This window comes from Citrus sinensis, chromosome 6 (genome assembly GCF_022201045.2).
Source record: "Citrus sinensis cultivar Valencia sweet orange chromosome 6, DVS_A1.0, whole genome shotgun sequence".
In the NCBI taxonomy this organism is placed as follows: Eukaryota; Viridiplantae; Streptophyta; class Magnoliopsida; order Sapindales; family Rutaceae; genus Citrus; species Citrus sinensis.
This window is the reverse complement of record NC_068561.1, coordinates 15,810,495-15,837,753: the sequence shown is the minus strand read 5'-3', so window position 1 is coordinate 15,837,753 and position 27,259 is coordinate 15,810,495. Positions and strand designations below refer to the sequence as shown.

The window sequence follows — 27,259 nt, the reverse complement described above, 5'->3', positions numbered from 1 at the left end:
TTTCCCATACTAAAGATAATTTTTCCCAAAAATTAATATTAAAAATTATTATTGAGAGGGTCAATTGCCCACAATACTCTCTTGAATGTAATTCCACACGTAATTTAAATAGACTTAAATATTTATCTAAATTTGAGTGACATATTTTATTTTGAATATTTATTTAAGGCTTGGCCTACTTTAACTGACTATCTGAATTCAAATCATACTAAAATAGTTTTGCTCACTCTTCTACCTTTTTAGAAAAAATGAAAAATATGGGTTAAATGAATAACTTTTTTTTTTTTCAAACAAACATATTAAATCATTTATCTAGTGATGTTTTTTGAAGTTTGAGGGGTGGGCAAGGCCAAAGTAACTTTTTAAACCCCTATTTAAAACATGAATGTTATTGTAGTTTATAATGTTGCATATGAATTATGAAAAGTACTTTTAAAAAATTATAAGACAAACAATTTAAATTAGAACAAAATATAAAGATTAAAAGCGGAATACTAGGGCTACTAAAGTTAAAATCATCATTATAAATATTCAAATTACGAGTGAAGTTGAGATGCAGAAAATCCAACAAAATCTATATACCGTTTCTTAACAGAATGAAATATCAAATATATGTTAGGTTTTAATTTGGACTTGGATGAAGATAAATTAATTAGGTAGGATAATTTTGAGAAAATAAATTAATGATATCATTAAGACGTCATATCATAAAGTCAAGAAAAAAAAATCGGTTCAGTCAAAATCACTCAAAATTATCATTAGTTTGAAAAATGAGACTGAATTATTTCAATTGAGTCAAATATATCAAGTCATTAAATAAATATAAACACCCCTTAATATATATACAAGTTCACAGCTATAAATTTTTGTATTAAATTATTTTTAACAACTAACATTTATACAATCTAATTGGTTAAACAAATATATAAAATAATAAAGACATATTATTATGTAAATTATGTGATACTTTTATTCAAGTAATCATTTATTATACGACTTTAATATGTACAAAAATATAAACACCCCGGGGGTTGTTGGAGGACAATAGTGAGTTAACAGTTCAAAGAGAGGGTAGGTGAGTAGGTTATATGCAATACGTGTCGCCACGTCGGAATGTTTAGGGTAGCGAATGACGAAACTACCCTTGTAGGAGCATTTTAAGGAGGAGCCTTCGAGTCACTCGAGACTCGCTCAGTAGTCGTCACCAACCAACCCACCATTCAATCCTGGCTACTGCCGTGCGGAGTCAATTCCTGCTCCTCACCAACACCAAATCTCTTTGGCATATTTTAAACGCTTTCACTTCATTAATAAAGGCCTTCAACTGAGTTTTCTCATGCTCACCAACAATAAAAGTCCATTATTGCTCTAAAAAAATAATAAAAATAAAAATAAAAATAAAAGTCCATTACTTATTATTTAAAGAAAACCTCCTGAAACAAAACTCAATCTATTTATATTCTCCTCTCTCTCTCTCGCTCTCTCTCTCTAGAGCTCTGCCGGTATTATTATAAATGGCGGCTAAATCTCTGCTGCATTCGTCAAACCCATCGTGTTTCTTCAGCTCTCAGTCGAATTTACCAAATCTGAAGAGAACCCGTCTGGGGGGAGCATTCAAGACTAGGAATCTCCTCGTAAAGCCCATCAAATGGGGATCACAGCAAAGTTTATCATTCTCATACAAGCTAGGAAGGAGGCAGCAGCAGAGAGGCAGCAGCCGCAGCAGCGTTATAAAGTGTACGGCAGAAGGGATAGAGAGAGGGATCCTGATAGGAGGAGGGGAATCAAGAGAAACGATATTGGTGGGAGAGAGATACAAGGTGGTGGCTTTGTTGGCGTGCGTCATGTGCCTGTGCAATGCTGACAGAGTTGTCATGTCCGTTGCTGTTGTCCCTCTCGCCGCTAAATTTGGTTGGTCCAGCTCTTTCCTCGGCATCGTTCAGGTAAATCCCTTGGCCCCTTCTCCACTCCATCTTTGTAATCATAAAATATATGACACTATCTTAAATCCATCTTGGTAATCATAAATATTTTATTTTTACATAATTAATCGAAGAACGTGATAACAAAAATTAAACGATTATATTGCATCATCTAATTAACAATTGCCATATTTTTATTGTACTACTACTATTAACTTTTGGATTTTAGGAATAGCTTATAAATTTGGGTCATGTATACAAAACGTCATATCGAAAATGGAAAAGACTGATGACTAGGGCATGTGAACCAACTTCTCCAATATTAAATGCTAAAGGAAAAAAAAAAACAAAAACAAACTTTTCCTTAAAAAAGAGGGGAAAAAAAAAAGATATTTGACTTAGAAATTAGATTATTTGGACTGTAGTAAAAGGTGGGATTTGTTTATCGTGTGAAAACAAAAGGAAAGAGAAAAGCAATGTGAGTTGGTGAGAAAATGAAAGGTATCGTCTCTTATATCTGTTGGCCGGCGCTTGGATAAACGGTGGTGGCCTAACGGTTGCAGCTAGCTGAAAGGTTTATTTATTTTCTAAAAATAAATAAAAGTATTAATTTAATATAAACGGTATCATAAACTTATTAAATATACATAATATTATTATATTTTAACACACCTTAATGTAATATATTACGATATAATAACGTACAGTACACTGCCTCACACTAAACGCATTTGAATTAAAAAAAAAAAAATTGATTGACTAAATTTACTTTCAAACATTAATAATGGTAAAGCGTTTGAAGTGACGAACCAAAAGGGCTGTTGCCACTTCGCCAAACCTGGCGCCCTATTTATTAAATGGGCCGATGTTCGAAGGAAGGAGGAGAGATATTAATATTAGTGGGCCAGATGATGTATTTGTTTTGCTTGAAACCAAGAAGCAGAAACACGGAAAGGGTTCGCCAACCAGGTCCCATCCCATCCTAGCGTTTGTGTTAATGAAGTTGGCAACTTGTCACCACAAAAATTCTACATCTATTAGGCTTGAATTCAATCCCCCCCCCCCCCCACCCCCCCTTTCTTTTTCTTCCAGTTTGTTCAAGCTAATGAACAGGGTAAATTACAGTTGGCACTACGGAGGCAAAATAACAATTGTGTAATTAAATTAAGTAACTCGCCAAAAAAAATAAATTGAATTAGACATTTTTTACCTCCTAAATTCGTCCTTATCACCTCTTCTTTATTGAGAGTAGATTTCGGTCAAATGGCGCTGTCATCCAAGTTGTCTTCTAATAGCACTAACTCATATTGGGTTTCTTTTTTTAAAAAAAATAATAATAATTATGATTATTTTTAAAAATAATAATTATAATAAGTAGCCGTGAACTGAATTCTGTTCCCACATATGAGCAGAGTTAATCTTACACAGCACGAGATTTTATCAACTAAACTAGTTTGCCCCTATGAATGGACTAGCCATATAAATATTTGATTAGAAATTATATTAATTCAAATATGGTTAATTTAGATATGATTTGGAGCTTCTCTGGTTGTGTTTGTGCCAATTCTAATACGGTTGAAATGTTAAATTTGTGTTGACAGTCATCATTTCTATGGGGGTACATATTCTCATCAGTGATAGGAGGAGCCCTGGTGGATAAATATGGAGGGAAGAAAGTGCTGGCTTGGGGTGTGGCCTTATGGTCTTTGTCTACACTTCTCACTCCCTGGGCTGCCACCCACTCCACAGCCAGCCTCCTTGCCGTACGCGCCTTTTTTGGACTGGCTGAAGGCGTGGCTATGCCGGCCATGAGCACCCTCACATCAAGGTATTATTCCTTAAGCCTTATTAAATTCTATTTGATACATCATGCAGAGTCATAATCTCCCTTCACTTATATCTTGAAGGACACATATCAACAGGACCCTTCGATAATATATGTCTTCATGTCATGTTTGGCTTAGCTACTCAAAGTTTAAAGATGAGTTTCAGTTGTGTAGGACACGACAAGCTGATTTTCGAATTAACTGAAAACTATGTTGATTCTGTATCTTTGGTTAGGTGGTTTCCAAGCCATGAAAGAGCAAGTGCAATTGGAATCTGTATGGGTGGATTTCATCTTGGCAATGTCGTAGGCTTACTTCTTACTCCAATTATGTTATCAACAATTGGGATTTCTGGTCCCTTCATTCTTTTCTCGTCTCTGGGGCTGCTGTGGTTGTCAACATGGACATCTAAAGTCACGAACGATCCTTGCAACAGCCCTTTTGTCAGCAAATCAGAGCTGCGGTTAATCCAAGCTGGAAAATCAGATTCTGTGGCCAAGAAAGGGAACCCTCCATCTCTGCAACATTTATTATCTAAATTACCAAGCTGGACAGTTATCATAGCCAATATAACTAACAATTGGGTGAGTTTTCTTCGCCATGATGTCTCATTTGCATTGCTAAATGAATTAGGGTTCGCATTGACACTTTTGAACATGCTGCAATTCGCAGGGATACTTTGTTCTTCTATCATGGATGCCTATATATTTCAATACTGTAAGTCACAATTTTCTCAATTTGGATAAATTCCTGTCTTCTATGTGATGTAATCTAAGAATTGCCCTCTATATGGAATGCTCATGTTTTAGATGAGACTTTTCTACAATCTTATACTTATATGTCATATTGATCATCTGTGATTTTCTCTTCTGGTAAATATAGGTGTTCAATGTGAATTTGAAGCAAGCAGCTTGGTTTAGTGCTGTACCATGGGGGACAATGGCAGTTTCTGGCTACATGGCTGGTAAAGCATCAGATTCCTTAATCAAGGCAGGGTACTCTTTGACATTAGTTCGAAAGATAATGCAGGTAATAATTCCTCTATCAAAATCATAATAGTATTGAAGCAACATGCCGGATAAAATTAAAATCCATAGCATTCAGTTATATAACATACAACCAGTATTGAATAGAACTGAATGCCCTCCATTAAGTGATATCAGGAAGGCCAAAAGAAAACCGCAATCATATTGTGAATTATAATAAATGTGTGGCTCAAGAGCCGTAAATGAAGAGAAATTGCATCTCAATTCTGCGTGGTTACCATTGTTTCTAAATTGTTTATTGACATTAGGAATCTCTTCTTCATAATCTGAGCACTAACACATAATCATGAATTTAACAGTCCATAGGTTTCATTGGACCTGGGGTGTCACTGCTGTGCTTGAATTATGCTAAATCCCCAGCAGTTGCTGCTGTACTAATAACAATAGCTCTAAGCTTAAGCTCTTTCAGCCAAGCGGGATATCTCCTCAATATTCAAGTAAGTTTAACAGTCCAGTCACTACAATACCATAAAGTTGCACAGCCGATGTTAAATTATTTTCCCCTCCAATTTAATGTCTTCTTCGGATTCTTTAATCAGGAAATCGCTCCAGATTGCGCAGGATTTCTCCACGGCATTGCAAATTCAGCAGGAACATTAGCTGCAATAATCAGCACAATAGGAACAGGTTATTTTGTACAATGGCTTGGATCATTCCAAGCATTCCTCACAGTCACTGCAGGACTTTATTTTGTTACAACCATCTTTTGGAACCTGTACTCTACGGGAGAACGAGTCTTCTAGAACCAATGCACAAACTGTTTCGAGTCATGATTCAGCTGAAGAAAAAGGATGAACTAAGCTGATTCAAGTAGTTAAAATTCGGAGCCTGTTTCTTGGGCATAATTATGGATGGAAGTAAAACTTGATCGTGTACAGTTTATTTTTGTTTTTTTTTTCTTTAATTGATTATGCACCAGGCAAATTGCCCTGTATGTAAGCGATTTATTTTTTTTTTTAAGGCACACTCCCGGTCTATCCTTTAGAATATAAAATTGAAGAAGAAATTAGGAGGTGTGCGATCTCGTATGAAATTGTAAAAACTAATAAACGTGCTTCTATATTTTTTTTGTTTAATTCAATTAAAAATTTATTTCTGATTGAAGCAATCTTTGCAGCGCAACACTTCTAATGTTAGGAATTGCAAAACTCTACACATAATAAGTTTTTTGTGTTGGGATAAGATTGAGATAAAGTCAATTTTTTTTCACTTTATTTATAATTAAGTCAATTTGTTTCCTTAAATTATAAAGACAAGGGGAGACAAGAAGAGAAAATAAAAAATAAGAAGAAAATCTTAATCTTTTTTGTGTTGAATATAGGTTCAAGGCCACTTGGACTTGTAGTCCAGTGGTGGACCATTGTCCTCAAAGTTAAACATGACTATGAGGGTAATGGTTCGAGTCCCCAAGGACTCAACCTCCCTCAATTAAAGTAATTGTGTGGAGATTTCTTATAGCGTCTTTCTCCCTTGCGAAATGCGAGTGGAGTAGAGATATCCCTCCTCCGTGAGGGGTATTTGGATGGGCATGTTCTTCATAGAATAAAAATATAATAATATAAGTCTCATGTATATATATCTAATTGTAAATATTAGTGTAATGACCTGCTGTCATAGCAGTTGTATATATCTCTGTGGAGTAGAGACATCCCTCCTCCGTGAGGGGTATTTGGATGGGCATGTACTTCATAGAATAAAAATATAATAATATAAGTCTCATGTATATATATTTGATTATAAATATCAGTGTAATGACTTGCTGTCAGAGCAGTTGTATATATCTTTGTGTAATACAGTAACCTAATGCTTAAACAGTTTCAAAAAAAAAAAAAAAAAGAATATAGGTTCAAGAAAATGGATAATTATTTCACGTGTATTTTTATATCACAAACAAATCAAACTCATTATTGAGTTTCTAATAAACTAAAAACTCAAAGAAATCATTTTTTATTAAAAAAAAATTGTTGCGAAAATAGTATTCCGCCACTGCATATGGCTTCAAAGCTTTAAGCTTATATAGGAAGACAAATGAAACAAAATAAACAAACAAAGATTAAGGCTTGCTGCTATGCCCCAATCATACCATTTCTGTTCAGATGATCAAGATAACGATTAACGAACTTCAAAAATTTCAACAAATGACAACTCTTTTAAAAAAAAAAAGGGGTTGGGTAACAAATTGCATATAATATTAAAATGGAGCAGATTTTTGAAAACACCAAACATCTCATATGATGTGTCTATGTAACCATTGCATGAGAGACACAAAGCCTACTTTGATTTGTTCTTCACAGAGACAGCAACTATCCACCCTTCAAACAAAACACAACTCATCTTGTTGTGTTTGATCTGTTAGATTTAAGATTACATCAAAACCTATCAACTCCCTACATTAGGTGAAGACTGATAATTCAGTTCACAAATTTTCTTGCCACAAAATTACAGTCAAACCCAGATGAAAATTTCAGAATTTCACTCCTTTTTATTTTTTGAGTCACAGGCTTAAACCCATCGGTCTATTTTGCCAGTCAAAACAAACCCAGATAGAATTTTTTATTTTCTTTTTCCACCAGGGCTGTCTAGAAAACCTCAAAATCAAAACTTTTGGCTAGGGTTTTCAAAAAAATCAAAACTTTTTAATTGGGTTTATTTTGCAGTGCTTGTATTATAAGCTATGAATTTCAGGAGTTTGGATGAATTTTGGGCTTTCTATGTGAACCAACACTCAAAACCTTCTACTAGGCGATGGCACTTTGTGGGCACACTCATAAGTATTTTCTTTTTGCTATTATCTGTATTTTTTAGTTGGTGCTTTTTGGTTTTTGTGCCAATCTTTGGTTACGGGTTTGCATGGTATAGCCATTTTTTTGTTGAAGGAAATGTTCCTGCAACTTTTGGGCATCCATTTTGGTCGGTTTTATGTGATTTCAAGATGTTTGGATTGATGCTTACTGGGAAAATGGATAGAGAGATCAAGAGGCTTGGCAAGAGGCCTGTTTTGCAGGTCTTTTGATCATATTGTAAGCTTCTCTGACTGTTCATGATACAGGATACACTTTGATATGCTTTTAGGATGCTTCCGATTCAAATTGAACCCGTTGTTGATGTCAAATGTTAACTTTGTTTCTCGTTTTCTTATGTGTAAATATGTTCGCTTGAAATCAAACATGATTCATCACTTGAATAAATTCACAACGGGTTTCAAAGTGGTTTATGCGTTGGATGATATTGGCTTTGTTGTTGAATCTTCAGTTTTTCTAGAATTTTCTGCCCCTTCTCGGGGCAAGAATGCAAATATCATATTAATTTCATCAGTTTTCAGAGGTACTTATATCTAGTGAATGCAATGTTGATTTTCGTGCAGTGTCCTGTAGAGAGAATGATTTTACTGAGAGCTTTTTCATTTATAAATGGTGTCAGTTGTAGATTTGATTGCTTGTTTGGCCAAGAAATGAACTTTGTTTGACAAAAAAAAAACATTGATTGTTGGATACAGTCAATAAATCAGGAATAAGGTGCAAACCGGTGAAGATTTGCATGGTTGAATTATCACCTGCTTTGGTCCAGAAATGCTAAATTTAGTTTTTTCAGAGTTGCATTACATGTTTACATGCTTATTATTTGCTATCATAGAACTCCATAATGTTTGTTTACCTTATCTTCTAAATGATACCTATAAGCCTGAGGGAATATATCTAGTGCACTCACCTCTTTTCAACAAAGCATATTCCTTGCTATAGCATCAGGAAATACAAATTTGCTTTTGCCATTCTGTATGGTCTAGATAGAACAATGTTCTATGATTTGCAGCACCTCAAGACTTAAACTGCTACTTAAGCAAGGCTGTTTAGGCCTGAAAATTTGGAGACTATCTACAAGGATTCTTGCTATTGAGTGTCTGATTGGTGTTATGCTATCAAGTATCAACTAAAGAAAAATATTCCAGATTGGCGGTTGTAGACACTTGAGTGTACATGGTGATTTTGTCAGGGTTAGTGGTGTAAGCATTCAGACTTTTGTGGCACACTTGAATTTTGTCCGCTGTTGCAGTAATTCATAGCAGCTCCTACCAAGTTGAAGTCATAGTATAACATTTGGTTGCATTTTAAGAATGCCTTTTGGGTGAAGAAATGTGAATGGTTCTTGGGCAAGGTATAATTCATATGCTGATTTAGAGGCACAAAAGCTCTTTATTGTCAGTTTAGTGAGAATTACATAGAGACTACAACTTTTTTTACCCCCAAGAAACATGAATCTCTCTCTGTTAGTTGTTCCATTAGTATGAACTTTGGTCTTGATGGACTGGTAAGTATTTTCTTTGTAATTAGAAGTTTGCGGCCAAATTTTGAAATGAGTTTTCCCAGAGAAGTTTCTGAAACTGATGAATGCCCATGAACGTTGTTTTTCTGGCAAGTTATTTGTCGGATCCCACCTTGAAAAGTAGTAGTTGCATTTTTCACGAATTGATTGCCCAAAACTATGTCACTAAGCTATAAAAGATAATAACGTTGACGTTCGGCATTGTTATATTTGACGTTTTACTTTGGAAAAGCAGCATGTGACATAAGAGCAGGTGACATAAAACTATCAAACATAGCAGAGAGCATTTAAGCTCATGAAACAGAAACCTGAATTAAATTTATCCAGGATGCGTTAGGATTCCAATTTCCAATCACAATTACAAAGGGTTTAAGGGTTCTCATAATAAAAGGTTCGTTTCTAGCAATAACTCCGAACAACCAAGAAAGAAAGATGAAAATCAGTTACAGTTTCTGAGAAAAGCTGCAAGTATCATTACCAATAAATATTGCGTAGAGAGAAAAAGACACTGGAAAAGCAAAGTTTGTAAAAGTATTGGCCCTGTGGGAGACATGTTTAATGGCTTTCTAATAATTGACAAAAATATATATTTCCTCTTTTGACAATCACTGAAACTATGAAATGAATTTAGAGGACTCAAATTTATCTATGTTACAAGTCCCGACTTTCTTGGTCCAAAAATCAATCCTATTGAGCCAGTGCTTCCTAGACAGTCTATCACACGATTGCTTTTCCGGAGAAAATGTCACTAGAGGATCTGATTTTCAATCCGTTGGTACCTCAATCTAACCTTCATTAAGGTGGAAATATCGGTTCAGGTCTTGACAGCATTGGCATGTCAGGTCTAATACAGGATGATCTCATCACAGGTCTGTGTTCCGTGAAAATGATGGCAAAGGCATGGCTTCCTGTGGACGAAGGATGACAAGCACACCAAACATCCCGAGCATCGGGAGGACTAGGAGCCACTTTAGTAGTTTATAGTAATACATATGGAATGTAAGCGAGAATTCGTCTGAGAAATAAAGTCCGTTCTTGTCAACCATCTCCACCAAAACAGTCCCTGTCGTCCTTACCCCGACTGTCGGCAATTTGATTCTATATTTTCCACGACGTGCAAAGATTTGGCTTTGCTTAATCCTCCTCTCACCTTGGTAATTGCCGGGGACCAACAATGTTGTCTGCAAGTTTGAACAAAATATTAAAATTGCTTTCAGGAGATTGAAATCTGGACTTAGGATCTGAATAGCTGTGGGAAACAACAGTTTGATGGACTAAAACTCTAAAAGCAACTTACAGTGACATTATATGGAGCTTGGGACCCAGATGGGAATCTATATTCATCTACAATCTCAATCTCCACCCAGAAGTTTCTGCCTTCCTCATCACGGAAAGCTCTTGATGGATGTGTGACATAGATTCCTGCACGGTTGTAACGGATTGCAACATTGTTTCTTCCTTGGTTAATTGATCTCCATGCCTGGAAACAATAACATGCAAATAATATATAGATTGCTCGATAAATCTATAATGAATATTCTACAAACCAAGGTTCAAATTTATCCTGCCTTGAGGGGATGGTGTGGAGCAGGAGTTGAGAAGCAAAAAACATTGCCGTTCATTGTGGTAACAATAAGATCAAGATCATCTCCACCGTCAACATTGTCAGCTAAGACCATGCTATATCTGTCATGAGGAGACTCACATTTAAGTCAAATTTTGGAAGAAGAAGAGAGTAGATGTGTTTGGAGGCTGGGGAAAAAAGATTTATGGCACTGAACAAGATAATACTTACGAAGTTTCGCCAATGTCGACTACATCAGCACATGATGTTGGGCCATCTATAAGGTACAAATAGCCATCAAAAGATGTTGTAACAATTGTGAGTCCCTTGCTTTTCTCCCCGCGTTTAGTTAAATCAACAAGAAGAACTTGATTCATCACCCTTCCATGAGTTCTATAAGGATAAGGACGGACTTTACTGCCATCCTTGCCACTAAGAACGTAAATGTTCCCCGATAGTGTTGGAACCACAACATCAGAATGGCCATCCCCATCAACATCACCTATTGAGGGACCCTGATAACAAGATGTGTCAGATAACTGTATCTTTACACAATTTTACAGCTTTCCAAGATGAGAGTAACAATCATAACTCAAGTGTCCCTCAAAGGAAATGACCATGCAGAATCATATTTCTACCGAGTCACCAGATAAATAAACAGCAAAAAAAAATCACTTAGTTAGCCGTACGACCAACTAATACAATCTTATACAATAGTGAATGATAACACTGGTCCAGCAATTTTTTAAGGGCAAAAAAGACACTTGTATTTGTTGTTATTTTGGGAGTAAGAAATGCTTTTTTTAAAAAAAAATCAACAGTTACCACTTTCTGATAACAACTAATGATATAGACAAAGAGGATTAAAACCGTCATTTTCAGACAATTACAAAACTAATTTTAAAAAATAAGCACCGAAACATTTCAATACAAAGAATACAAACTTCAATATTGACAGTGTTTAGTTATGCTATTCTCTTTATCAATGTAACTATTCCGTTTACTGAATGCTACTCTCTTTGCCATTGTAATAATTTCTTAATCTTATGCAAAGACAAAAGCCTAAAACAGCTTCATAAACAGTTATCATTTTTAAGCTATAAAACGCTGTATTAAACACCTACACAAATTCTTTGGCAGACATGTACATAAGGTACATTTTCTACAGGAATAGTCCACAAGCCATTATGCCATATTCGCATCAATATAGTCTTAAGTAGACAATTACAGTTGGTACTTGGAAAAAATCATTAGATCTCAGTAAAATTGAGGCACACAAACAAGAATCTGCCCCATGCACCTGTGGTAACAATTTGGCTTTTAATATAAATCATTCCACCGTAAGGTGATTGACACAGCAACAAACCTGTGTAACAAGACTCTTCAGATGCTGCTCCCATATTCCCTTTCCTTCTGCAGTCCATGCAGCAACATTTCCATGTGTGTCAGTGGTCACTAGTTCAATTTTTCCATCATCATTGATATCAGCTGCAACTACAGCACCTTGAATTTCTGCCAGTTCCAGAGGAAACTTTTCTCTAATTTTGCCTAGCAATAAAGAAACAATTAATTTCTCAGATACTAACTGATATTGACACTAAGTTGCTGATACATTAAAAATTAGTTCGAACAAGAACGAAAAAAATTAAAACTTTGATCCTGGCATAAACACCTTTAATTAATGAAAACATGCATCATTAGATCCCCCATCATTGTAGCTGTTTTTTCTTTAACAGACCTTCAAAGCATAATTTTTAGATATGTCATGATAGCCGTTTTGATTGATCCTCTTAAATTTTGTGCAAATCAATTGAACAAAAGATTGACCAGACATTGAAGCTCAAAGGAAATTGACAAATACACAAGCATAATATTTTAGTGAGAAACCAGAAATGTCTCTACAATATGAAATAGAGGTCCCAAATAGAGTAAAGTGTAATCATTTAAAGTCACCACTCACAGTCACCCTTGAAGAAAGTGTACAATGTGCTGGCAATGACTTAACTTCTTTGCGAGATATGACACATATGCAAAGGCATTTAACATCAAACTAATATCCTTTAGGGAAAGGATGAGAACAGGGATCAATATCCAAACTGGATGTCATCTTGAAAGTTGTCACCGTCAATTCCTACAGTTTCAAAGGTTTTAGCAATTTCCACACTTACTAGATTATGGTACAATTCAAATTAGTTACCGACGTGCCCAGGTAGGAAAAATATATTAAAATATGTTCCAAACAGACATTTTCAGAAAAAATAAACAATAATAACCAATCTTAGGACATTACCATGATGATCCAAGACATAAAACAACCCAAAAGAGGTCCCAACAAGTATGTCAAGATTGCCATCACCATCCAAATCCACGACAGTTGGAGAAGAATATATATATGCACGGAAACTTGCATTATCTGTACTTAAATCTAGATCTGTAGTCCACTTAACTTGCTTTGTATCAAGATTGAAAACAACAATGGCACCAGCAACATATTTCCCTATATCAATACCACCCAGCTCCTTCAAATGCTCCGGGTTGTCATAGTACCTGCCAACTCATAAGGTGTCTAAAATTTCAGATCGGTTCATATAAAGCACCAGGAATGCTTTGAGCTAGCAAACTTAAGTGCAAAAGGTAACATGAGTGTATGATGATGACTGATTTCTAATTTGAGATACAATGGTATATCTCCAGTTCACAAGAAATGGATAACTTTCAAATTGTAATCTGAATTTTAATATTTAAGAAAACAGGAAACTGGAATAGAAAGTTTTGAAAAGCCATAAATAAAACTTACTCGTGATCAAAGAAGTAAGAAACAGCAATAATCATTTCTGAGACACCATCATTATCAATGTCCGCTATGACCTGTGTAAATGAGAAAACTATATTTCATCAGTGCCAAAATAATATCTCAGCTTCATCTGTCAAGGTGTTCAGACATTAAAACAGCCTTGTATTTACTGAAGATCACTCACAGGAGTGCTCAATATATGAGAGTCAACATTCACATAATCCTCTATTTTCTCATGTTGTTCTTCAGTCCATTCCTCATCTCCCCACATGGCATCATCCACATAATCATCATAGTCATAATTATACTCATCAGCCAGCTCATCAGTGTCACGGAATAACTCAAAAGATGAATCTGCATTTTCATCCAATGCTTGATCATTTTCCGCAGTTGCAACGGGAACATCCTCTTTATCATTGCCTTCCTGTGACCCTTTTGAGTTGTTATCTTCCAGAAGACGTCTCCCAGTGTTAGTTCCATTCTCTGAACTATTAGTTCCACCTGATACAGTAGTCGTGGAAGAATTATCCACACTCATGGGAAGCTTAATGTTCATTTCTGTGTGACTTTCATTCACTTTCCTTTCTTCACTAGGATTAGATACATTTACCAGACTCTCATTCACTTTCTTTACATCCGGATTAGATACAGTTGCTGGAGCAGGATTACTTTCTGTTGATGTCGTCACTGTTGCATTTGTTTCAGGGGTACTCTTCTTCGTTTCTACAATAATTACCAACATAAGCCAAGTTAGAATCAACCCTCTTTCAAGTAAAAAATTCCATAGAAGAAATCAAGACTGATTATGAAGATAAGAACACTAGGTCCAGAAAAAATAATTTACATAAATAAAATCAGCTCATAATTAACAACATAGGACTCAAAGAGGTGGAAACAGATCCAAATCGCTACTTATACAAAATCTGAAGGGAAAAGAGGAGGGGGGGGGGGGGGGGGATCCATATCATAGTATTTTCTAGTATGCCAGAAACTATATTGCAAGGAACAATCAAGCAGCGAGCGATCTCAAAAACACATCAAGAAATACGATAAACTCAGGCTGATTGTGAATTTGCTTTAGTTAACAAGTAGAAGAACATAACGTTACAATGTGCCAGAAAGTACCAAGAACAACTCCAAATTGAACAATTAGAAGTAACTTACCAAGCATTGATTTCATACGAGCAGCCTCTGACTCCTGAACAATTAGATCGTCATGGACATCTGGATGTGAGCGATCCACTGGATCAGAATGCAAACCCACATACCAATCTTTACGAACTTTCCTACGAGGTATCTCCAATTTATCCGTCATCATGTATCCCGACACCCTAAACAGTAAATATAAATTTAATTGGTATAAGTCTGAGCATCTTGGCAACTGAGAACCACATTAATCAACATACAAAATAATCTCAATTACCATACCAAAAAGATAGAATTACCTAAAAAATAGAACTTCACCATTATAAGTAGCTAGTGCGATTTCTCTAACACCATCTTTATCAATGTCATATAAGAGAGGGCTAGAATGCACAGATGATTGATGAAAAGCAGGCCAACCTAACAACATTACGGCAACCGGTTGTTATAAGGATTACATTTTATTTTACTGCAGGTGCAAAAGCAACGTATACAAGCAGAAAAGAACATAAAAAGGAATTATACCCGGCATTTTGTCGCCATCAGAACCTTCTAGAACCTCTAGGTAGTGCAAAAACGAAGGAACCACTATATCAAGCTTCCCATCACTAAAATAAAAATTTAGCAGATAAAAAAAAGCCAAACTGAAAACAATACAAAATCATTCCATAATCAGCTGATTAGGTTACGGATGCAGTTCATTTTAATACCTGTTGATGTCAGCAATCAAAGGAGTGGCGTAGATGCTAGAGCTGACTTCAGTTTGCCATCTAAGCTCTAAATTTTTAGGGCACTGCGTATTCACCAACGCATCCTCATCTCTAACAAATACAAAAACAAAAACAAAATCATAAATTCGCAATTTCACAAATAAATCCCAAAAAAAAAAAGAAATTAAAAATTTATGAACTCACATTTGAGGCAAACCAAGCTGATCGTCGGTAGCCTCTCGCTGGCGAAATTTATTTTGCTCGGAGTTGTCACCGCCACGAGCGGAATTGAAGAGCAAAAAACAAATTAAAAGAACACAGTTCGCTGACGTTGTTGAGGATTTCATATGTTACCCTTGAAAATTGCTAACAACTAAAATTTTAATTTGAATTTATTTGGGTTTGAAATATGTGGTGATTTTATTGTAATTGGAAGTGACTAAAGACGGCACCGAAGATCTGTTGGTCAAAAATATATTTAATTGATCTCTTTGTGAAGGCGATATGAAGAAGATGGATGTACAAGTATTGAAATTGGGGAATTCAACGACATTGATGACAGTTGGAATTGGGAACTTGGAAAATTAGGGTTTTGTTTTCTATTGCAAATTGTTATTGAGGGTTTTGAGCACTAATGCGTCACTACTCACCAGCGCTCGATCCCGCGACCGGCGACAGGAATAAAGCCAAGACTAATCCAATCTTGTCGCGACTGCAAAATATTTTTTAAGAGCGTTTTTGTAGCATTTGCTCTGTGTTAACAATTAAAAATACCATAATAAAAATTATTAAGACAATTAAAAAAAAAGGCTAATTAACTAAATTAATGCAATTTTCGAATTTAATCAATTACTGAATTTTTGCGTTTAAATATAAAAATGATTAATGCTATCCCCCATTCGTTATTAATTAGTTGAGCATAAAATTCAGAGCTCATCCAAGAATGTTTTCCGATACCGAAGAACCGGGAATGCTCAGACCAGGCGCACGTCTTTAGATACTATCACGGGCGCACAAATTGTCCGTCACCAACTTCCTAATGATTCAGATTCGATAAATTTATCGATACATAAAGTCATCAACAAATTTTTAACTTAACCACACTTGCAATACCTAATACTAGCCTTCTCCAAAAATACAATTTGTTTCCTTCCTTTTTTCCCCCTAAAATCCGGTTGCTCGGAGAAGAATAGATAAGGGAATTAAGAGCTACAACTAGTATGTCTTTTCAGCTAACACATACATACCTGAGTAATATCCACAGAAATGAGGAAAAGCAAATCCACATAATAGAAATTTATTTAAAAGAAAAAAATATGACTACCTCTTAAAACCAACTTAGCAGTCACTAAATTAGAATAGGATAAAAGGGGCAGAAATAAACACTAATAATATACATACTGAGATCCTAATCCTATTTCTCTTGATTTTGGACAACTATCAGGAAAATAATTCTGATATGATAACTATTCAAGTGTACCCCACTGGATCATACAAGTCACCAGCTTAGCACACATTACAATATGAGAAAAAAAAAAAGAAAAAAAGACTGTCTAATTACAAAATATCTAAATATCTCATTGACCCCTAGGTAGACGATGTAAATGCCCCAGCTTTTTTCAACCAACCAAAACCTGCAATAGCAAATGCAGGCATGCATCAGAAAGGGTACTCCATAGTCCCACTTTAGTCTTTGGGCTCTTCTACTAAGGTAATCCTGGAAAGTATGTCGGTAATCCAGGACTCAACACTTCTTATCCCATCACCTCCTTCGTGCTGAACTTGTATGTAAGTGTGCTTTGCTGTCATTTCGAATTCTATCAGCATACATTGGCAGGCGAATGATCTCCTGTATCTCGTTCAACAAGACCTCCTCAGTGATGTTGTCCCTTATGCTTCGCATCACCTGTGTTTTCACAAGTAAAAAGCACCTTTTATTATTCCACTAAGGCTAAATAATTAAAAAAAGAATAGAGTTATATATGACAGAATAGGTGAAGAGATGGACCTTTCTGTAGGTATTGATATCATTCGGGGTTGATTTATCAGTCCTGATCCGCATACATTTCCATAACTGTACGTCTGGATCCCAAGTACACTCAATAATCTTTCCCGAGTAAAAAGACGGTTCTCTATCTGCAAGTATTTTCAAGCCTTAGCCATTTCAAAACAAGGGATAACGAATGAACAATTATCATAGGCATGTAAACAAAGTACTGAACCATGATGTAAAAGACACATGAAAATGGACATAATATAATTGCAATCCCAAGGTTGAAATTGTCTGTGTCTACCAGAATTTGGAAGATGATGACAATCTGTATGCCACACAAACAGACGAAATCTCTATGACTATCAAACTGCAATTGACCTACTTTCATAACATCCAGGACAGACAGCAACTTAATACACGGATACTCCAACTACTATTGGCATTTTGAAAGATAATCAGACCAAGCCAAATGACAAGCTTTTGTTTATATATTTATTTATTTTTCCATGATAAGCAATTAAACCTCTGCAGGATATGAATTCCTCCAATTGAAGATATTTGCCACATGGCAGAGACAGACAGGACTCTAGATTGCTGATCGTCATCATAAGCAGAAAATGCCATCATATTGCATGCAAATGCAAGTACTACAAAATAAAAATGTTGAAAAAATTCTACTAGGAAAATCCAATAGACAAAAAATCAATTCCTGACCAATCTGGTGCCACATGTCAAACATAGCAGCAGAATGAAGTCCCAACAAAACTTGCACAACTGAGAAATGCCATTTCAGGACTTCTTTACCCCACATAGTAAGCAGGGCAACCATGAAGTAGAAATCCAGCAAAAGCATATCCATAACCAGCCAAATATACAATCATGATTCATCTTTATTCCATAATATCATGGGCAACAGCTAAGCAATACGAGAACATGATAAGGCCAATGTACACCAGCAAGCCCAACAAGCATAGAATTTACCACCATAACACCCAGAAATACTCCCCAAAAAAAAATTTGGAAATAGGGGGAGAAAAAAAGATAAAACTATTTATGTATGCAGTTAAAATTGAATAGGAGCTCCATTTAACATCACAAGTGGATCCATCTTTGGCTTTATGCCATTATAGGCGTCATGGCTGGGACTCCGAATATAGAAGACAAATTTTGGCATCCAAAATAATAATCCGACGGGCATGGGTTTGCTTCAAAAAACTAGTTAGCTGTGAGGAAAATGAACCTGTAAATTCAACTGAACTCCCTTCCATCAGCTTCTTCTTTCCACGTTCAAATACATAAAGTAGCTGTCGATCATCATCAGTCACCTGTCAGCATATACCTTCTATATTAGAATCAGATGTTGAGGAGTTTTTCATACTCGAAGTAAATATAATAGCATTACCTCAAATAGAAAGTCAACCGAGTTCATTCTAGCATATTTCCACTTCAAAAGGCCTTCATGTGTTCGAGGAACGTAAGGATCATCCCAGCCCTGCCACATAGTAATCACTAATAATCACATTTTACAACCTAACATTTAACTCTCAGCTTCACTTTTTTCCTCCCAAAAAAAAACTCTCTTAACTTCACTTAAAAGTGGCAAATTTTTAAAGAATAGTCACTAAAATGCAATTAAATAATCGATTTCACAGCACAAGGAAAACACAGTGCAGTGTAAAAATTTCTTGGGTGGAAGAAGCAGAATCAGAGGCCTATATTGTGCTAATAAAACCATCAAAAAATGTTGTTAAATTACACTTTGCAAATGTAGTTTATGATCCTCAATTACCTGGAAAACAAGACCATCAGCATCATGCGAAAGCTTTGGAATAAACTCCTTTAACAGCTTGTTAACAGTGGAGAGCAACCAAAAATCTTTCCTCCTAACCTGATAAATTATTTAAACAATCAATAACCAAAAGCAGTTGGGGAAGGAAAGGCAGGAGGAATGATGCTTCTCAATACATACCCTAAATGGTTCCAGATCATATCTGTAGTAAGGGTTCCTACTCTGGTAAATATTGTGGCGCTCATAATTCCGTGGTTCAATGACTTCTTTCTCAAGCATCTTCCACCGTTCATAGAAAGGCCGCTGGCCCACATTTGATAACCAGACTTTATTGTTAGTACAAACTATTAATTATTTATATCTTTGTGACAAACCAAAGAAATAAAGACAAGTACACGGAATACTACTAAAAGGAACACCTTAAACACATCCACATATGAATCTAACAGTAAAATAACAGTCCAAACAATTTTTTCGTACAATACAAAGGAAATGTAAATATTGATGTGCTATTTTAGAATTCACAGAACACAATTACCACATCCTCTAGGAGTCGATGAATACCAGAAGCAAACGTAAGTTATTATGCATGTACTGTTAATCCCTCTTACAATCCAGCGAAAAACATCAACCACATTCTATATGTTTTTTTTGTCATTAACAATATGAATTACAGCAGTAAAATTATTTAGGAACCTGATTCCTCCCTACATATTCTCATATATTTGATTTGTTAGTGGAGCCATCAACCTCTTAATAAATTTTGTAAATAGATTGCGATCACAATGAGATATTATCAGCATTTAATATACATTATTAACAACCCTATTAAGCTAGTTTGAACAAGAAAAATATAATTGCAGTTTCTAAACCACTTTTTCCCCAAAATAAGCCGGTTTCATTGAACTCCCCCAGTTCATTTGCCTGATTTGAAAGCATCACCAGTAGCACATATTGGCTCCATATCTCAGCCAAAAAGAGCATGCTACAATGTTTTCCATTAAACACATGTAAATCAAAGCAACAAGGAACTTTTTTAATCATACATCCTTTTCATAAATTATAAATCTTCATATGCTCAAGTCAACTTTTCTAACAGAGGACTACTTCAATGTGTACTTGGGAGAAGCTGTTTCGGGCTTTCTCAAATAAACTATATTCAGAAACCTCAAAATCTAACATTTTTAGATCAGGTTTGACCATACATGGCATAACACCTAAGAAGTTGAGGAAAACTCATCTATAGGGACTACTAATGCTAAATATGTTGCACAGAAAGTTAGATAAGCAACATCCAATATGGATAAAGTAAATTTTTTCAAGGTAAAACTCTTTTGTCAGTGGCTTATGGACACATTGGTGCTTGACCGACATATGGCAAAGTATCTAACTACCAACATATAGTCACAATACAACTAATTCAATTGCTGCAGTGATATAATTATAATAATGACATGAATTAAAGAACATAAAATAATTTATCACAGGTTTATCCCAAATCCAACCTCAATGACAGACGCTTGGTTAATTGCCATCATATCATAGATAAGGTATCTTCTCTCCTGCCTTCGTGAGTCTGGCAATTTGTCAATAATCATCTCCCCATCCAGCAATGTGAAGTGATGAGTTTTCTCACCCAAACCCTACAAGCAAAACAAATATGACAAATTAACAGTCATTATTCCAATTTTATACAAAATTGGGTTTCAATACCAAGAACCTTTCTGCAAGCCGAGATTCAACTACATACTTCATTTGAGTTTCTGCAAGGAAACCTCATCTGGACCCTTCGAAAATTGAAACACCTATCAATCAAATAACATCCATCCATGGTTATAAGCATCATGTATCGAGTCCCATCAGCTTTCCACGTGGCATAGTAATAACGTTGCCGTAATAGTTGTAAGTTGTCACTGCATGCATTAGAAGTTAAAAAGTTAAAATTCAGAGATTGCAACCAAAAACAAGAAAGTTATTCAGAACAAAAATTTCAAACAATTCCCTTGCATATGGAAATACTAAATTATGTCGTCACCAAAAAAAACACACACACAGAGACAAAAAAAAAAAAAAATAGCTCTCATGCTCTTCCAACTACTCTGCATTTGGAAGATAGAAAAATATTATCACATCATACGAAATTAGCTCCCAGAATCTGATTGGATGGCATAATTATATGAACAGCATCCATTTGAGTAGGATTGGAAACATTTTTTTCGACTTCTATGGATCTCAAGCACAAAAATCCTTGAAATCCAATTCAACAAAAACACATCCAAAGGCTCCATTCCACTCATACTATATTCACTTTTCACTCAAGGTTAGTGAAGTTGGAATTTACATCAGATGTTCGATCCAGCCAATATCTGTCTATTCGGGATTCGTTCTAAATCTCCACCCTATCATATATTCCTTGTTAAAATGATGCACACAAGAAACAGGGAAAATTTTGGAGAAAGATATCTCCAATATTGTCTGACATAAAGTTTTGCTCAACATCATCTACCAAGATCTATCTTTATTATCCAGGGGAGGGTACATTTTGAAATGGCCAGAATCTACCCTACTAAGCATTACTTTTTACCTTTTTTCCCTTAATACTAACATTGAATAAAATAAATTATTTCCTGCCCTGACCTAGCGGCAACTTTGAAAAATCGAGACTAATCAGAAAATGAGGCAGTTTATTAAGAACTCCATTAGTACAGACTATTTTTACTTGAACAGAACAAGACAGTCCCTTTTTTGACAATGATATCAGGAAAAACGGGATTTTGAACACTCTTAAAAGTCCAATAAGCTTAATACATTCCATAGAATAGCATGCTGAAAGGAGGACAACTATATTCCAACTCCTCACTGCCAACCCAGCCACCCCACAGTTCTCCTTATCCTTTTTTCTTTTTTCTTTTTTCTTCTTTTGATAATAAAACTTGCTGCAACAATTCTAATGATCTGAACAGCTGTTTAGATGTCCCAGAGAAAATGTGCAACCTAATTAGAGTAAACAAGATTCAGAAGTTGGACCTGTTGAGAGAAACTGGATGTGACCCTGGAAATTGCATATTCCCTCTTCCCTGGATTGCAAGAAATGAACCAGGTAAACCTTGAGTTAAATCAGATAGCTACCAAATGCATAACAAGCATACAGCATAGACATAATGTTTCAAGAAATAAAAAGAGTTGTGATCCATTCTTTGGTTAATACTCTAGTGTTATACAGATGCCCCTTTCTTGGAGCATATTTGAATAATCATTTCTTCTTTAAAACCTTCTACACTTGAATAATGTAAAGACGCATACAAATCACAGCAGGTATACACATTTAAAGTATAAATTTACCCCAAAATTCAACTTAAGTGTCTGGTAACAGAAGTGCCGAAAGGCATCTTGTTGGTCATTAGGTATTTCATCCCCCAAAACATCATCATTTGTCATAGTTACCTCATTATTCTCCTGAAATAATAAGAATCAAGACATATCATTAAAAGCATTTGACAAACATGAAAAATAATTTTAAAAAAAAAAGCACTAACTTCTATTGATTTATTGAAAACTTAATCATCAAGCCTTTTGTCCCATATGATTAATTGGCTGATAGTACCCCAACAACATGAAAAATATTAACAAGATAATATCCATAGTGCAATAAATGCACAGAACAAAATAGTTTATATTGATTTCCCTTTAGTCTCTATTAACACAAAAAGGAACAAGGGGAGGGGCACAAAACAATTTCAATCACAGTTATTTCATTGAAGACAAGCGGCACTGAGAAGTGATAAACAAAACAAAAAATATGGAAGAGAAATGGAATTCCCATCAATTGAGGAAGAAAAAGGAAGTTCAATAAAGGCAAATAACATAGAAATATTAACAACACATACACCTACCACGTACAACACTGTTAGCATAGATCTGATAGGAAAATTAAATTGTGCCAAATTATATATCTTCACTATTTCAACCAGTGATGACATTCATCATTTTGTGATTGTAGCTTCAAAGGGAGGAGTACAGTGGCTAAATTTAGGGAAACTTAATATGCTATATTTGAAGTGATATTGTGTCATAAGTAAAAGCCAAAGCTTGTATACGAAATAATTCCAATGACATTTAGGGACAAAGCACACATAAGTAATCTGCATCAACACTATTATTGTAGCCAATAAATGTAGTGACAATTATTTAAACTCAAGTATTTAGGGACAAAAGCACACATATCGAGAGATCTGCATCAACACTATTATTGTAGCCAAAAAATGAAGTGACAATTATTTAAACTCAAGTATATTCTTAGAGTATGCATACATGCAAAGCAGCAGCTGGAACTCCGTCATCATCATCATCTGGTACAGCTTCACCATTGAGATCAAGTTCTCTTTTCCACTCTGGAGTTGAAGGACAAGGGGTCGAATCAAGCCTCTTCTCATGATAAAAAGTGTACAGAGCCTCTATATAGTCATTCTTGTAGATTCCAGGTGGGCGTACTTCAGCAAACTTTTTTATTGCCTGCACACCAGCCAAATCAAAGGAACCAGATTTTAATACGACTTGTTAATTGAAACTATTTGAAAAACTCTAAACAACAATCACAAAACTAACCTGAGCAACAGACATTGACTGTGAACGCATAAGAAAGTGAACAATCATGTATCCTGTTCGATTATGTCCATGTGTACAGTGAACAAGAATATACTTCTTTGAGTGTTTCTGTCGTGACAGGAACTGGGTAACCTGGAAAAATTGGTTACATAAAGCATCATAAGAAGCTTTAGCCTGCTGAACACAGCAAATTCAATGTGCTAAACTGACGCAGCATAGAAAAGGTAAAGAACAAACCTCATATACGAAGTTATTTACAGAAGCATTATCAGGTACAGCATCTCGGCCCTTGCATTGAATCTAGAACACAAATAAAAAGTTTCAAAATATGGAATTGTTCAATCACCATAAAGAGAAAAGAAGGATACTCACCTTAACATGCTTAATGCCCTCTTTCTTCAAATCTGATGTTGGGTAATAACGTGTTGTATTTGTCAAATCAATCACCAAACCAAGCTGGGAGAAAGAGAAACAGGAAGATAATTCTCATAAACCAGTTGTCCAGCCAAAAGGTGCACGATCATGATTAGATGCATTTATAGCATACCACAGAGAAAAAAAATGCTGATGTTTCAAGGCAGAAAAGAGCTTTCTCACATTTTTATTGACTTCATTTACCTTTCTTCCCAAAACTCTTAGCTGGTGAATAACTTGTTTAAACGAGTATCTTTTTCCAGGAGGAATACAATCATTGAAGAATTCACTAAGCGGAACCTTTGAAGGGATTATACAACCACCAATTTCTTGACCAAATGGAGGGCAGTCCAACCAACCTACAAGGGAAGAACAAAATGATTTGAACCTAGAAAAAATCAAGAATATAAATCTGTAATTAAAATTACACTCTCTCCATAAAGAATATTAGGAAAAGTTAATACCATGGACCAGTCACTCGATCCCTCAATTAAGGGTCTTATAAGGTATTAAGTTCCTCATTTATTTCATGACTCTCCAAAATAATAAAGTAGCCTGACCGGAAAATGTAAAAAAATGATGGTCAAATTGAATCCTACTAAACAAAAACCTGTATAATCTCCCCTTCTTTTTTTTATGTGTTACAATCTAATGACATTTACAATCAAGGGTCAACCAAGACCAACCTAGATCACTTCTTTTACAGCACAATACAAATTTATATTTCTATTTTAGGGATATATCTTTCCCCACTTATATTCTGATGAAACATATTTACCAAACCCAAATTGGTGAGAGGGGAGCAAGATCCCTGCAGTATCTCACCACTCAGCCAAATAGAACCAGTAAACTCTTAAAACAATCAAGATAACTCTTTTAAAAGGAGTTCAAATTATTGTAATGGGACATACAAGATACAGAAATTAATTGCTGATAGAGACAACATAAAAATGACATAAACTAGAACCTGACTCAGTAAATAGAAAAGTACCAGGGGGGAGCTTATTTCTGTCATAGGACTTGTAGTTTTTATTTTGATAATATTGATCATGCATGGCCGGCTGATATGCATGCACAGGTCTGTCATCAGGTCGATCTCTTTTCAAACGCCTTCTTCTTTCTTCACGCTCCTGACACAAGCAAACAAAATCTCTAACCGTGAACAGACATCAACAAAAAGAGTAGAAAACTACGGAAACGAAAAATGGTAACTAATAACTTCGCTCAATAACAGATAGTCATCTTCCTTCTCTCACCTAAAGAGGGGGGAAAATGGAAGAAGAAGAAGAGAGATGGATACAGAGACCAAATGGTCATCTTAAACCTTGCACATAATAACAGAAATCACCTACATATTGACCACCCTAAACAGATCACTTGAACTGGCATTCGAGGCATTATGCCAAACCCGCAAGGGATCAAAATCTAGCAAGTTTCACACAACTTGTATAATTTACTGAAAGATCAAGGACAGTTTGAAATCCCTCTAGCTATCATGTATAGTATATCAGAGGACAAAATGAATAATATATTAAAGAGAAAAAATAAATAAATAAATAAAAGAGAAAGATAGAAGTACCCTGCGCAAAATCTCAGCTCCAGATTCTATTCGTTCTTGTGCAGCATATTCTTCTATATGTCCTTCAAAAGTATCCTCATCTTCTTCAGGTAACGGTGAAGCATTTAAATCCATGGCACCAATCATTCAACATCCACTCAGTATCATTCACCGACATGAAAGTCTCAAACGCCCATAAGGCTACCTTCACAATATCAGTAAAAGTTTGAACTCGTACCCACCTGTGCCCAGAGCACAATTTAAATCCTAGTGAGCAACAAAAACAGACTTATTTACATCAATTAAAAGCACAAAGTCATAAAACCATCGACCAAACTCAGTACAATTCTTGATTCGACCAATAACTTTACTTTTCAACAAAACATCCAAAACAATTTTAGGAAAAATTCAAAATTCACTCGTCTCGATTTCTCATGCGTTCACAAACACTATTATCATTTTAACTAAATCAACGCCTACAACCCTAATTAACCAAAAAATTCTAATTAATTAAGTAACAAAACGCATCATTTTTAAAGGAAACAAATACGAAGAGCCAAAACCTAACAAATAATAAAAGACTACCAACTCACCCAGTCGAATGAACAACAGTGCACTGCGATGCAGCAGATAGAAGCCGACTCTTGAACCGGCGAGAAATTGAGGATTCTCGCGATCAAGTAATTACGAGCGAAACTAAAACTTTTAAAACGATTTTTACGAATTTTAAAACTTTTTTTCTTTTGCAGACACTTTCAATTATCGAAACTGAAAGTTCTCTTTCGAAACCCTAGAGAGAGAAAGAGAGCGAGAGAGAGAGAGTAGTAAAAGTGAATTGATTAATCCATGTCACGAGAGAGGGGGAGGGAGAGAGAGAGGGAGAGAGAGAGAGAGCACGAGAGAGAACAGGAGGCAATTTCACGATTTGTGATTTGTAATTTGTTTAATGAAAGGGGAACGGAGGTCAGTTAATAAATATAACTCCGTGTTATTTATAAATGGGAAATTACCCACGGCGCGGTGATGATATCTTAAATCTTAAAAAGGCCAAATTACGAGGACATTATGGTCATTTAATAATTGACTTGAAAAAGACTCTTGAGTTTTAATTTTATTTTTAATAAACATATTTTCAGATTTTCTAACAAAATAGACAATTTTTTATAGAGATTACTCAAAGGGTAAATAAGTGGGTTATATTTATTCTTTTATAATGATGGATATTAATTACATGTGTAGCTCATCTATTAGATGATTAATTTTATAATCTAATTAAATTATTATTGTATTCTCCAATGAATGGATGCCACATTAATTAAGTTACAAATTAAAAATTAAATATTTAAAGGGAGGTTGCCACTTTCCCCCCTATGGTAATCAACATATACCATTTTTTCCTTTACTGCTTTTATAATGGCCAAAAATCCCCTGACAACATAAGTTTACATTATTACCCTTATTTTCAACTACTCTTTTATTTATATTTAGTATAAATTAAATAAATCACGTGAATAAAAATTAAATAAAAAATTAAACATTAAAAATAAGAAATATATGTTTTGATATGAGCAAAAA

General features: G+C 35.1%; 4 protein-coding genes across 7 annotated transcripts; 2 read left to right on the top strand and 2 right to left on the bottom strand.

Moving 5' to 3' along the window:
- Positions 1 to 1,219: 1,219 nt before the first annotated feature.
- LOC102611096 (probable anion transporter 3, chloroplastic) lies at positions 1,220 to 5,902 on the top strand. The gene is made up of 7 exons (XM_006480896.3): positions 1,220 to 1,943; positions 3,524 to 3,750; positions 3,984 to 4,332; positions 4,421 to 4,465; positions 4,631 to 4,777; positions 5,094 to 5,231; positions 5,334 to 5,902. Exons 1-7 carry the CDS (start codon positions 1,515 to 1,517, stop codon positions 5,535 to 5,537), a joined length of 1,539 nt encoding a protein of 512 aa, XP_006480959.1. The 5' UTR covers positions 1,220 to 1,514; the 3' UTR covers positions 5,538 to 5,902.
- Positions 5,903 to 7,037: 1,135 nt separating this feature from the next.
- Positions 7,038 to 8,003, top strand: LOC102610794 (hypothetical protein). The gene has a single exon (XM_006480895.4). It carries the CDS (start codon positions 7,469 to 7,471, stop codon positions 7,805 to 7,807), a length of 339 nt encoding a protein of 112 aa, XP_006480958.1. The 5' UTR covers positions 7,038 to 7,468; the 3' UTR covers positions 7,808 to 8,003.
- A 1,420-nt stretch (positions 8,004 to 9,423) lies between these two features.
- Positions 9,424 to 16,046, bottom strand: LOC102610496 (protein DEFECTIVE IN EXINE FORMATION 1). Its single transcript, XM_006480894.4, has 13 exons — positions 15,530 to 16,046; positions 15,326 to 15,436; positions 15,141 to 15,223; positions 14,918 to 15,035; positions 14,637 to 14,803; positions 13,657 to 14,195; positions 13,476 to 13,546; positions 12,969 to 13,225; positions 12,045 to 12,226; positions 10,910 to 11,193; positions 10,683 to 10,800; positions 10,412 to 10,594; positions 9,424 to 10,295 (listed from the first exon to the last, which is right to left on the bottom strand). The coding sequence occupies exons 1-13, from the start codon at positions 15,670 to 15,672 to the stop codon at positions 9,978 to 9,980; spliced, it is 2,574 nt and encodes an 857-aa protein (XP_006480957.1). The 5' UTR covers positions 15,673 to 16,046; the 3' UTR covers positions 9,424 to 9,977.
- A 560-nt stretch (positions 16,047 to 16,606) lies between these two features.
- On the bottom strand, positions 16,607 to 26,637 carry LOC102609768 (uncharacterized). 4 transcript variants are annotated; one of them, XM_006480892.4, is made up of 18 exons: positions 26,278 to 26,637; positions 25,706 to 25,951; positions 25,118 to 25,256; positions 24,310 to 24,485; positions 24,085 to 24,168; positions 23,950 to 24,012; positions 23,713 to 23,844; positions 23,419 to 23,619; positions 22,450 to 22,563; positions 22,135 to 22,184; positions 20,858 to 21,020; positions 20,613 to 20,750; positions 19,288 to 19,410; positions 19,108 to 19,206; positions 18,721 to 18,810; positions 18,559 to 18,643; positions 17,334 to 17,461; positions 16,607 to 17,231 (listed from the first exon to the last, which is right to left on the bottom strand). In XM_006480892.4, the coding sequence occupies exons 2-18, from the start codon at positions 25,829 to 25,831 to the stop codon at positions 17,088 to 17,090; spliced, it is 2,055 nt and encodes a 684-aa protein (XP_006480955.1). In that variant the 5' UTR covers positions 25,832 to 25,951; positions 26,278 to 26,637; the 3' UTR covers positions 16,607 to 17,087. The 4 variants fall into 4 exon arrangements, with proteins under 4 accessions (XP_006480955.1, XP_006480954.1, XP_006480956.1 ...); XM_006480891.4 differs by having other exon boundaries at positions 25,706 to 25,926; XM_006480893.4 differs by having other exon boundaries at positions 24,331 to 24,485; positions 25,706 to 25,926.
- Positions 26,638 to 27,259: the final 622 nt, after the last annotated feature.

Coding starts and splice junctions, on each gene's coding strand:
- LOC102610794 (XM_006480895.4), top strand. CDS start 7,469: ATGAATTTCAGGAGTTTGGATGAATTTTGGGCTTTCTATGTGAACCAA.
- LOC102609768 (XM_006480892.4), bottom strand. CDS start 25,831: ATGATTGGTGCCATGGATTTAAATGCTTCACCGTTACCTGAAGAAGAT. Junction 23,620..23,712: donor AGTCAATGTCTGTTGCTCAG/GTTAGTTTTGTG, acceptor GCTGGTGTGCAG/GCAATAAAAAAGTTTGCTGA. Junction 18,644..18,720: donor CGGTTGACTTTCTATTTGAG/GTAATGCTATTA, acceptor ATATGCTGACAG/GTGACTGATGATGATCGACA.
- LOC102611096 (XM_006480896.3), top strand. CDS start 1,515: ATGGCGGCTAAATCTCTGCTGCATTCGTCAAACCCATCGTGTTTCTTC. Junction 1,944..3,523: donor CTTTCCTCGGCATCGTTCAG/GTAAATCCCTTG, acceptor TTGTGTTGACAG/TCATCATTTCTATGGGGGTA. Junction 4,333..4,420: donor CCAATATAACTAACAATTGG/GTGAGTTTTCTT, acceptor TGCAATTCGCAG/GGATACTTTGTTCTTCTATC.
- LOC102610496 (XM_006480894.4), bottom strand. CDS start 15,672: ATGAAATCCTCAACAACGTCAGCGAACTGTGTTCTTTTAATTTGTTTT. Junction 15,036..15,140: donor TGATGGCGACAAAATGCCGG/GTATAATTCCTT, acceptor TAATGTTGTTAG/GTTGGCCTGCTTTTCATCAA. Junction 13,226..13,475: donor TCTTACTTCTTTGATCACGA/GTAAGTTTTATT, acceptor ATGAGTTGGCAG/GTACTATGACAACCCGGAGC.